Raw genomic sequence first — 13,145 nt, 5'->3', positions numbered from 1 at the left:
GGAACGAAACAACTGCAAGACGCATGATAATGAAGTGAGTTCTTTTGGAGAGTCTTGCTTTTTGAAAAAGGGTAAATCAAAGAGGGAGTTTGATACTACTTGAAATTATCGTGAAAGTCTTCCTATAGGAAAATGTAAATTTTTTTCATATGCTTGTTGGGCTGGCATAGAAAGGATGAAACATCACCTTGCTGAAAAAAAAAAGATATTATTCCTTGTTGCAGTGTTCCAGATGAGGTGAAGGAAGTATTTGGGAAGCTGATGAAAATTAAAGAAAACAGAAAGAGGATAATAACTTTGTTTGTGCATAAGTCACAATAGAAGTAGACGTGAAACTTTCAACACATAAAAATCATCGAACACATAAAGCTATAAAGATCACGTATCCCTTTCCCCACAAAACCATGCATGTGTTACATAATTGTTGCTTTGTTTAAGCAAGTTCCCAGCCTTGATGCAGTCGTTAGATACTTCTTGCTCTGTTGTAGCTTGTGTACACCACTCTGCAATTATGGCCATGATAAAGGAAAGTCTGCAATGGGCATTGAAGAAAATTATTGCCATTATCAAGACTATATATTTATGTGTACCTTTCGGAAACCATTCTGGCTTTAAGCTTGTCCATTTGACCATATGGCTCAACACTAATACCGTAAACCTACCTGCATCCAACAATCTTCTTTCCAGGTGGAAGAGGAACAAACACTATGTTTGCTATTGGTAAAAAGCCCACATTTCATTAATCATGATTTGTTGCAATCTAGGGTGATCAAGTGTGCTAGGTACATTTTTAGGGATAGAATAGAGGACACAAATGAGACAAAGTAGGAAAAGGAAGGAGACAACTAATCATAGCTTAGAAAACTGTATATATGATGAGGATTTTTGGCAGAGTGAATACCTTTTTGAGGACTTGTGGGCTAGCTAGGATCTTCATTATCTGTAGCTGTTGTATGGGGAGGCAGTAGTGAAGGACTTGAAGAAGAGGACTGATTAGGTAACATCAAACCGATCTCTTGTGTTCTTTGATAATGCACAAGCATATCAAATAAAATCGTTGAGATGTATGATACCTATGTCAGACTTGGTAGATGGTGATTGTGAATTTATCTAAATTAATTGTGCTTTAAAATTTAGGCATTTATATACACAATCCAGATAATTCTTCTGGCATCAGATCAAACCTGTAGTTCATCACTTGGAGGCAACAAGATGTGGGAAACACAGTATTTCCGATGGTGGTTTCTTAAAAAAAAAATACATCATATATGTGCTAAGAATGGAAACAATAAGTTGCTTTGTTTGATGATGATTAAATTATGATACCAAATTAGCTTAGAGACGCAATGAAGTATTTGATTTTCATGTTTCAAGCATAGTGAATTGAAATTTGTCAAGCAATCATGCATGTTACGTAATAGTAAAGTTGTTGCCTGGGTTAGAAGCTATGGGTTCAAGTCCAAGGAATAGTTTCATGCACTGGCGTGCTGGATGCTTCAAGAAAATTGTTTCCAACTGTCATCTAACCACTATTCTGTTAGTTTGTGTTTTATTAACAAATTTGTTATCAGCAGGGTGATTAAGTCTTTTCCTAGTATTATGGGGGTGCAATTAGTCAATACATATGACATTGAGCCAGAAAAACGCACCAGTTCTGCATGTTAGTAATTTGCGAATTATCTAATACGTCCTTTGCCCACGCTTCTCATCCTTTGTGAAAGGAGTTATTCTAAACCTTGTTCAGGAACAAGGTTGGTGATTCTAACCCCCATTTTGTATAGTTTGTCGTCACCTACAGATTCGTCACGCTAAATGGATGAGAAATACAGAAATAGTAACTCCATTCATTCTGTTCTTGGTAATTACATTTTATAAAATCACGATTCATCTGATTAACAACCTACTGGGTGCAAGTTCATCAGTCTGCAAGTATTTAAGCAGCTCCAATTCTTAAGGGGCCATATGAAAATTAAGACACTTAAGAACTGAAGTGAAGATAGAAAGAAGAGATAAAAAATGAAGAGGATCAAGGTTTTCAATTTAATAGCGATGGCTATGACATTTCTGTCAATTGTGCCAAAGATGGTGAGTCAGACTTTACCAACACCATTTCTTCATCCACTTTGTTTATCCCAACTAACATTAGCAAACTATGCTTGTGCAATGCTGCCTCTCCCCGCAGCACCAGCAGCTCCACCACCACCTTCCCCCGGTGATCATGGTTTTAGAGTTAATGAGCGCTCCACTCTTCAAGAAGAAGATTGTTGCCGGTGGGCTAAGGAAATAGACAACCAATGTGTATGTGAAGTCCTAGTTCTGTTGCCACCCTTCCTTACTAAACCTTTGCATCAGTACGCAATTAGCATTGGGGAATCCTGTAACGTCACTTACTCCTGCGGTGGCTCAATATAATCGACAAACTCACGTTTTGATGCCACAAAAAACTTTTACTAGTGGAGAAGAATCAAATCTTGTCTTCGGTTTTAAGGGTTCAAGTTATGGTTATGGCCTCTGATTCCTTCCTTTTGCATCGTGTGTTAGAAACAAACTCTACTTAGTACTCTCAAAAACAACTGCTACATGTGTTTTATCTCTTTCTAATAAAGATAGATATCACTAAGATACAAGGCTATTGGACATTTCCCAATAGTGATCTATTGCTATGTCTTTAACTTAAACTTACCAATCAGTAAAGACACTTTTATTTTACATTCCGAACAACAATAATAATGCAACTAATATTAACCCTTCCACATAGTGGAAAGGACAGAACGAAACAGAAGAAGCCACCACCCTTTTGAAATCTTACAATCCATCTCCCTAAACGTGGCACACTAGCGCTTTTAAACCAGAGTTTGAGGCTTTTGGATAAATCATTGTTTAAACAAGTTTGTAGCAGGCATTGGCAGAGAGTGACAGAGATAACGTGAAGTGCTTACAGAATTATACTTGTATGACAGTGTTCATAGCTAGGTAGTTACATCCTAAATTAGGTGTTCATTTTGATCCATTACGAGTGGATCCCTTCCTCTTTTGCAATCCTCTGATTGATAACAAAAAGGTAAAACAAAAAGCATGAGTACCATGCCACCATGGTCCAATCGAAGCCAAGTAGGTGCAAAGGTGAAAAGTAAAATAAACATCATAAGCATGTAAGGTACATGAATGTCTTACATATATTATTATTTTCTGGTGTCAGTTATTTTATTAGAGATATAATCATCGTCTTCACTATCTATTTCTCTGTACATCATTTATTACATTTCAATCTTTCTTTCTACAATTTTGTATAAGTATAATTCATCTTTCTATTGTATATTTTTGTTATTATTAGTGCGTTTACTGTGTACAGCATTAATGTATTTAATTTTAAGGTAAAGTCTTTAAAATATAACTATATGTATAAGATCACGTAGTATTATTGAAGCACGACAAAATTACTTCTTTAAGAAAGAAAATAAGCAAATAATAATTTTTTTTTATTGTCAAGATGATTTTATTTTATTTCACATGAATAAATTTAAGAGAGATAGTATTTCAAGAAAAAGAATAATTAATGGGTGAAAATTAATAGATTTAAGGCCCATTATTTCTCATACTAAAGTTAACTCATGATATTTAAGATGATAAGAACTTTGATTGTAAGATATTTGGAGAGGAAGAATCAAATTATCTACAAATAATTTATTTTTTTCATTTTTCATTTTTTTTCAATTTAATGATAAAAAATGAGTCACATACTTTGTTTAGAACAATTAAAACAAAGCAAAAGGAATGGCATGAATAAAAAGTATGTGATTATTGAGAGATAGAGAAATAGATGTCTAAAATTTCTAGAGTCTTAAATCTGAGTATAAGAATTTCGACTTTAGCCTTATTTTATTCTGTAGACAACTTTTTTTAATTGCAAATAATTTTTTCTGTGATACTAAAATTTGTTAAAAAGTGTTCTATCTTTCTCAACAAATATTCTTATACGCACTCATAAGTCTAATTACTCATTTAAGGAATAAAAATGTCCATCCATCATATCATACTATATAGAGAAGATTACATATGCATAACACCAATGATATATTTAAGATACATATTATTAAAATACTATTGGAGAAAAAACAAGAATAACTCCAGTATATAAATATATATAAATCTTATTTTAAAAATCAATTTTATCGTTCCACATTATTAAATATTTCATATCTAATAAAAAAAATTATGATATATAGATAAATTAAATTAGACTGAAAATTCCTTCTAAAAATATTATTAACATAACAGAATATTATTAACAATTTTTATTTGCAAAACAAATGTTTGGAATGAATGACAGTGGGGACTACTGTTTTGACCAAAAGCTGAGCTATTTGAGAATCCAACCCAACAGGAAAACAAAAGGCAATAGCTTGGAGGAACAACATACAGCTATTCATTCAATATTGTTTCAAAAGATAAAGTATACCATTGTTTTTCCTTCCAATAAGAAAATCATATCACGGTCCTTTTGTTCCATTAGAATAATGATGTTAAATTTTGAACCAAAGACTGAGGCTTCATTTTTTGCTTTTTATTTTAGTTTCAATTTATATATTTTTTTAAATATAAAAGGGTTCACTTTGCAATCGTGCCATGTTGAAAATGTTGCCCCAATTTCAGTAATTTAATTGAAGAATAAATGTTTAAAAATAAAAAATAGAATTTATGAGTGAATAAAAATGGTACGGAAGGAGCGGCGATTGGTGTGATTTGAAGGACACTGAAATCGAAGATGCTAAGAAAGTGTACGGATGGGTTATGATTGGAGATAAAGCACTTTTATTTGATGGAATCTATTCAAAGGCAGTGAGCACTGCACACACTAATTCTTCATTTTTCACTCTGCAATCGCGTTACAAATTTCAAATTATTCCTATGTGTCGTGCTTATCAAAGTTAAGGAGGTTCTTCTCACTATTTTTCTATAAGACCGTGTTTGTAAAATTAGTGTAAAAATCACATTTACAGAGTCCCATAAAGTAAAGGAAACAAAAATGATTAGTTTGTATATATATGAATTAGTAGAAGAGAAATTAGTTTCATAAAACTGTTTATACGCGAGAAGAACAAGTGCTTTGAAAAGAACAAAAGCAGGGCTAGAAAGCTAGCACGTTGCCGCAGCCATAACATTCTCGGAAGGTGGCAACAGTGTAAGTCCAGAAACAACGTTAGCATTGTTTTTGGAGTTATAGAGAAAGCGCGCAACGACCATAGCAGTCGGTTCGGCCACCACCTTCTTCCAGGCCTCGTTGGCTTCTTCCCCACGCCTTCGAAACACGGGCGTGGCGTCCAAGCGATGAATCTCCCATCTCTTAACGTTCCTCAGCCTGTGAATCTTCCCCAACTGTTTCATGGCAAGTTTCCACGTGTTCAATTTTATTTCCCTGATCGCATCTTCCAACAACCTCTGCTTCGTTTCCTCGTCCACAAACTCCTCCCTCCGAAAATACTCGTCAAATTCAGGAACCCCAATGGCTCTTCTAATCCCTCTCGAGTAATCCCCGTCGGGACTGTAAAAGGGTCGCAGCTCCTCCATCATTCCCTTACGGAACATGTCGTCGACCCGTTCCGCCACGTAGGATTGAAGCACGGGCATTGCCACGTCAACCCAGATGCAGAGAAAATCGTAGCGCGACCGGAACTTGTAATCGTCGTCGTCGATCAAGGCCTCGAGATAGGAGTTGGAGCCGCCAACGATGATTGGAAGCTTCTGGGCTGTGGTGATGGTGTCAATGGCCGATGATGACGTGTCAATGAAATCAGTGGGTGTGAAGTCTGTGTCGGGGTTTATTGTTCCCAGTAAGTGGTGGTACACCCCACGTTGGTCTTCCTTTGGGATTTTGTTTGTGACTATGTCGAGACCTTGGTACACTTGAATTTTGTCTGAGTTTATGATTTCTGATGGAAAACATGAGGCTATGTCAATCGACAGCCTTGACTTCCCTGCCCCTGTGGCTCCCATTACAACCACTACTTTCTCTTTCTCAATTTGTCTGACGTTCAGTTTTTTGCCACTGCAGGGAATGTTTATCATGGGTTGTCTTAATCTGCACATGAACATTGAGATGGTCATCGTGACTTACCAAGATCAACCCAACTTACCTTTATGAAGAAAGAATATTTCTTTAGACAGAAACAAGAGAAGGTGAATGAGAGAATGGTTTTTCTAAATTAAGCCTACAGAAGAAGAAGTGAAGTAGTAGTAGTAATGAGTTGAGAATGAAAGAGGGTGTGTGGAGTATATTTATAGCTTAGACAAAATAGGAAGATGTCAAAAGTGTCTCTCTCTCTCTCTGTTGATGAAATTAAAGTAGAACAGGAATTATTGATTGTCAACTTGGTGTCGTCAAATATATTCTGCTAATATTTATATTAACTTTATGCCTTATAGAAATGTTAATGGTCCACCGAAGGCTCAACGAAGCTCTTCAAAGTCATCTTGTTTCTGCTAAACCAATGGGCACGGTAGGTTCTATTCTTAGTGGGTTATATGGCATAAAGAATATCTCTATGATAAGGTCTTTCTTATTATTCCCTATTTTTTGTTTTTTTCAATTTTGTCTGTATATGTGTCTCTGGGTCTTTTCTGCTAAGAGCTAGCTACCACCCTTTAGTGGTTTCTCTCACATCATACATCATAGGCTAAACTATTATTCTCTTGCTTTACAATAAAAGACAAAATGTTTTAGTTCCATCCATATTTCGTGCCACAATATAACATCAAAACAAACTTCTTTTGTATAAATGAGCTTGTACACAACTCTTGCTTCCACCTATATTTTAATTGTACGTACGTATGTAACTAAATATATATTATAGTGCTCAATGAAATTTTATATATAAAAGAAAAGGTTGGAGTTCATTAATGTTGGGTCGATGCGACCACCTTTCTCCATTCAAACATTCGTGTGATAAAAAGATGCATTTTAAAAGGTTAAGGTGCTGAAGAATTCAACCAGAGATATGGTTAAAAGGTTCAAAATGTATAAAAAATTTCAACAAAAAAATATGTTTATTCTCTTCAACTTTATTTACTTTGTGAATATTCCTTTCTAGTTAGCACTATACAAAGAACTAGCCTAACTTTACTTACCATTATGATCACACTTGTAAAAATCAAATAGCACGACCACAAAAAGAAAAAACAAGAGTTTTGTACTCATTCATGTTGGATGGGGAGAACATGTCCTCCCTTTAAATATTTGTGTTGGAATCAATTTTCAAAATGTCATGTGGGTAACAATACTTAACAAAAGATTACATGATTCAAAATGTATACAATTTTCAATGATAATTTTTTTTTTCATTATTCGCTTCAACTTTACTATTTTTTTTTTTCTTTGTGAATATTCCTATTTGGCTCTTTCTCCAGTAATTAGTCGTCATAAAATATTAGATGAGAAAAGTGTAGTCCATAACGTATAACGTATGTATTATTTTGCAAAATCATTATTAAAGTTTTATTATAAAACTAAGAGTTAAATATGCTTTTTAATCTCTAAATTTTAATAAGAATTTTTTTTTAAATTTTGATATAATTTAGTTTTTAAACTTAACCAAATAATTTTCCTAATAAAATTAAGTTAATTCTTTTTTATTATTTTGAATAATATTTTAAATATATATTTGAGTTATTTCGTGTGACACGTTTCAATATAAATGTCAGAAATATTGTTTAAAATTTAAAAAAGATTTAATTTCGTTAAATTAAAAGAATTGTATTCATTGAATTAAAGTTTGTAAACTAAAATAATGAATCAAAAGTTTGAAATAAAAACGAATTTTAATTTATCATGCGAGTTTAAAATTCACAAACATATTTAACCCTAAAATTAAATTTATAATTTGCATAAATATTTGAATGATGCACGTGTTTGTGAGAGTGAGCAAATGGGTTAGTGGCCTTCGTCTTGCAATGAGGAATAGTTATGATTTATGCATGAAAAGAAAGAGTGTTCGAATTGATCCATACAAATGATATGAAGCGTCATTTCAAATACTCTCTTTTATTCTCCAAATTTCAACTTCCATATCAATCTCCTTATATAGTTTGTGAATCCATGATCACATAAATCCACTTATATTTTGTCCTAATCATTGAGAGTACTTTCTCCTATCCAAAAACCCTAAAACGGATTCTTATTCCTTACCACCAATGCATTTAGGGTCAAATTATATGTATGCACATCTTAGTTTAGCTTTCACATAAATCAATCAATAAAGAGGACATAGTATATATTTTGGGAATAAGAATAATATTTTTAATATTTCAAACGAATATTTATAATATAACAATAACAATGAAACCACTTCATAACAAACGTAATATTTTGAATTATTCTCAAACAAAACAAAATTTCAGGGTTCAAAAATATCTAAACTCTAAAATTTTCAAGTAATTCCAAGAAATGATTTATTCCAGTGAGAATTGTTTGGCTTCGTGTGTGTCGTTGTTGATGTTCTTGTCTATTAGTGCGGTACATAATTTAGATATAGTACATATTCCATTCCCAAATTGTCAATATTGAATGTAAGTATATATTCATTGACAATGTCTCCAAATACTGTTGAAAATAAATGTTTAATTTAAATATAGTACATATATCATTCTAATTTTAAATAAACTCTAACACTAAATTATAAATATTTAATAAAAATGTTAATTTTAATAAAAATATCATTATAACATTTATATAAAAATTATATTTGGTTTCAATTTGAAAATGGACAAAATTGCTTCATTTTTAAAAAAATAATTGAATTGAACAAAAATAATGAATATAAAGACTAAATTGAATATAAGATACTAACACTTGTTATTGACGGTAACACATAACACTGCTATTACAATGTGGCACAATACTGACTTGACACAAGAATATTTTTTTAAAATTTTAAATAAATTAAAATATCATAAATTGACACGTGACATACATTATTTACTATCCATTAATTATTTAAATGGTATTAACAAAAATGACTGAATTAAACAAAATTGACAAAAATTAAGACCTTAAATAAAAAATAAATTAAGACTATATTGACAAAAAATAGAAACTAAATTAGTATTTTAACCTTTTTTTTAGGGACAATAAGAATTACTGAAATTTATTTTATTGTGTGATGTATGAATTTTTGTTTACTTACAAAAAATTTAGTAAAACACAAAAAAAAAATTAATCTAAATTTGCACTTAACAGCTAATTAAATAATATTTTAAAAGTAATCATTCAACAACAAAATTATATCAAAAGAATATGTTGATATTTTTTTTATCATATTCTATACATCTATCACATACTCATGTCTATTATGCATAATTTACCTTTTAACATGAATGACTCCCCACCTACCTCCTCTACAATCACTACAAAAATGTTCAGTTTTTTTTACCGACAGTTTTATCCCACCTAAATACATTTCCTACGATTACGAAAACCAGTGGGAAAAGTAGCGTCATTAATAATTTCTGGTGGTTTTTTGAAAAACCATTGCAATTTCTGAGGATTTTGAAAATTGTCGCTACTAATGGAACTTTTCACAAAAATCGTCAGTAGTTACTAGGAGTTTTCAAAACCACCGGTACTTGTAGGGGTTTTCGCAAAACCGCCGATAATTAGTAAAGGTTTCCAAAATCACTGATATTTCCAGGGGTTTTTCAAAACTGTTAGAAAATCCTTTTTTTTTAGTATTACAAAAATTTTCTAATTACTATAACAATTTTTTGATAATAAAAGACAGAGAGATAATTTGAAAAAAAAAAATTATTATGTGAAGGCTTAAATACTTAGTCTCTATGTTCAGTGATAATTTTCAGTTTAGTACCCAGTTTTAAAAGTGTAGACATTAGGTCCTTATGTTATCAAAATTGTATAACTGAAGTCCTAACTCTTCCTGTCACGTCAACTGAATTTAGGCCAACTAAATGCCACGTCAACATTTCTTGTACAGCTCACATCCGTAGTAACTTCAATGTTATCAATTTTAACACCGTTAAACGGATAGGACTGAAGTCAAATAGTTTTGATAACATAGGGACCCAATGTCTACACTTTTAAAACCGGGTACTAAACTGAAAATTACCACTAAACATAGAGACTAAGTAAGCATTTAAGCCTTATTTAAAAACTAACCAAATTCTTTCATTATTTTAGTTTTGTTACCAATTTATCTCAAAAAAAATGGTAACACAAATCACCAAACTTTTATGATTTATTACCAATTTATCTCAAAAAATGGTAACACAAATCACCATTTATGAGACATATATCAAGTAGTAAACAACTTGTATAAAGTCCTTTTCATTTCACAATTAAAATCAAACAAAATAAATTATGCCTGCACGAGGTTTTCTTTTTGTTAAATAATTATGAAAATTTGTCGTAAATTAAAATTAATTTTTTAAATAAGTTGGAAGTAAAAGCATGACATTTTTATGTTACTTTTTTTACAAATTAACTTTCCTTAAAGTAATTTAATTTTATATAAAATCATATTTCATTATTTCTTTTTAAATGTTATTAATCGAAACTTATAGTTATCAATGAATCTATTATAAGAAATATCATTCGTTGCGGTATATATAGGACATGAAACAAAATCATTATACTTTATTAAGAACTTAGAATACATATGAGTAAGAAGATGGTGAATTGCATCTAAAACAAGAGATGACTCAGTAAGGTGGTGGTGGTGGAAGTAGGGCTTTGTATGGTGGTGGAGATGGCATTTGATGGGCTGGTGGTTGTGGTGGTGGAACTGGTGTTTGGTATGGTGGTGGAACTGGTGTTTGGTATGGTGGTGGTGCCTGATGTGGTGGGTAGTGGTATAGTGGTGGAGGTGATGCTTTGGTGGTGGTGATTGGTATGGTGGTAGAGGGTGGTTTGGTGGTGGTGCTTTGAAGGGTGGTTTGGAATAATCAGTATAGGTTGAAGTTAAATGTTTACATTGACAAACAGTCTTAATGCATACTGATGATCTACAATCACAATATGGTTTACGGTACCTATCTTCGCACTGCTTATCGTTATCACATGGTATACGAACAATGGGTCCTCTTGCTTATGTCCTTATCATGCACAAATCTGCATTACAAAAATCTAATTAAGAATAATGCTAACTCAAATTTTCACATAAAACAATAACCTCAATTCCCTACAAAAAAATGTCAAAGATTTGGTTTCAAACTAAGAAATCAAGATGTGTACAAACATGACTCATTTAAATTGAGAAACTAAAGAGAGAGTGAATAGAATATCATTTGTAACCTAAAATCATAATGAAAAGGGCTAACACGAATATCACATTGACAATGGAACATCTTGATGACCCCATGTTGTTCAATGAACATGTTATTCAACCACAACTATTCATCTATATATACTCAAATGGTGAAAGCAGTTTCACACAAAAGACAAAAAAAAATAAATATACATTTTTAGGTAATAATTGTGTTAACTCATGCATTCAATGAAAATGTAATGCTTTGTACTTTAGTTAAGTAATTGTGGATTGAATATATGTGTAATATTGTGTGTTTTTATTAATAATAATCATACACATCCACTAATTTTATGAACAACATATTTAGCATATTTGTTTTTTCTTCCTATCAATTTTATTTTTATTCTAAGTACGTATTAAAGGTGATATTAGGTATTGATGAAATTTTTTCATATAAAAGAATTATATTTCTTTTATTAATAATGTATTATGTAACACCCTAAAAATTAATGTATTATACTATAAATCCATAGTAATGTTTGTACAAAACTTATATGAATACAAAATACAACCTAAACTTATACATAATACATAAATATAAATATTTACAATAGATATATCACAATAAAATATTTATTCTCATAAACTTTTATCATATACATATACTTATATATATATATATATATATATATATATATATATATATATGTTTGTGTACTTCATATAGTCATTGTAGTTCATAACACAACCAACACATAAAAGTATAAACTTTTGAATCAAATTTTTAACTTAAGAAAAAATATATAAAAAGATACATTCTAATTTACAAGTCATAACAATTCACTTTCATTGAAAATCCAACGTAAACAACCACATGGATCACATATGGTTCTATACATCAAGAATATTCAACAAGTGGAATATCAATTAACGTCTTCTAAAAGACACATACTAAGTAAGTTTTGCCAAAGGCTAACATCAAATCCCATACCCAAGACTTAGATTTATAAGCTAAGAGAAAGATCACGATAAGTTCATTACAATCCAAGTCACACATCTGCCTATGTTACAATATGTTGGAATTCCTCCTTCAAATTTTCACTATTATATATGATGTAGATTGTTAGGAAAATAAAAATATCTCTATTATAACATAGGTGTCAATACTTAATATCTAGACTTAAATGCTTGCTTCAAAACTTCCTCAATTCTTGTGGACATGAAGCACTAAAGACAGTTGTGTATATATTAAACTGAGTCCCAACCAAGGCCGTCTTAAAGAAACCGTTTGAGTTATTCAAAGGTTGGTAACCAAGTTTGTGACATATACACGTTTGGGGATGTCCGTCTGAAGTGAGAATTTATAATCCACAAGAGAAGAAACTAGACCCAAGGACTATTAATGGGTATTTCATTGGATATGCTGAAAAGTCTAAGGGATATAGATTTTATTGTCCATCGCATAACACTAGGATTGTGGAGTCAAGAAATGCAAAATTTCTTGAGAATGACTTGATTAGTGGGAGTGATCAGTTTCCAAACATTGGGAATGAAAGGGATCACTATGAAGCTCAACCCTCTAGCTCAAGTGATAGATTGGTTGTCATTCACACCCCTCAAACACAAATGGGTGTTAGACAAACAATAACTGAAGCTTCACAGCCTGCTGAAAATGACCTTACAGATCAAGTTGCTAATGAGGAACAACAAGATGATGTTGAACAACCTACTGAACAGTTACTTGAGCAACAAGTTTCTCAAGAAAATGATGAGGCAACATTAAGAAGATCTACTAGAGTTAAAATGTCAGCAATTCCTAGTGATTATGTAGTGTATTTGTAAGAAGTTGACTACAATATTGGAGTTGCAAATGATCCTGAAACGTTTTCA

General features: G+C 31.7%; 2 protein-coding genes and 1 long non-coding RNA gene across 3 annotated transcripts; 1 reads left to right on the top strand and 2 right to left on the bottom strand.

Annotated features, from left to right (window-relative positions):
- The first annotated feature begins 2,049 nt into the window (after positions 1-2,049).
- LOC108324620 (uncharacterized) lies at positions 2,050-2,412 on the top strand. Its single transcript, XM_017557563.1, has one exon. It carries the CDS (start codon positions 2,050-2,052, stop codon positions 2,410-2,412), a length of 363 nt encoding a protein of 120 aa, XP_017413052.1.
- A 2,600-nt stretch (positions 2,413-5,012) lies between these two features.
- LOC108325195 (adenylate isopentenyltransferase 3, chloroplastic) lies at positions 5,013-6,229 on the bottom strand. Its single transcript, XM_017558217.2, has one exon. It carries the CDS (start codon positions 6,103-6,105, stop codon positions 5,137-5,139), a length of 969 nt encoding a protein of 322 aa, XP_017413706.1. The 5' UTR covers positions 6,106-6,229; the 3' UTR covers positions 5,013-5,136.
- Positions 6,230-10,622: 4,393 nt separating this feature from the next.
- On the bottom strand, positions 10,623-11,376 carry LOC108325737 (uncharacterized). Its single transcript, XR_001831858.1, has 2 exons — positions 11,300-11,376; positions 10,623-11,116 (listed from the first exon to the last, which is right to left on the bottom strand). It is a non-coding gene; the product is annotated as an uncharacterized LOC108325737 (long non-coding RNA).
- Positions 11,377-13,145: the final 1,769 nt, after the last annotated feature.

The sequence above is a fragment of the Vigna angularis genome, chromosome 3 (assembly GCF_016808095.1).
Source record: "Vigna angularis cultivar LongXiaoDou No.4 chromosome 3, ASM1680809v1, whole genome shotgun sequence".
NCBI lineage: Eukaryota > Viridiplantae > Streptophyta > Magnoliopsida > Fabales > Fabaceae > Vigna > Vigna angularis.
The sequence above is the reverse complement of the archived record's forward strand: the minus strand, read 5'-3'. Positions and strand labels throughout refer to the sequence as shown.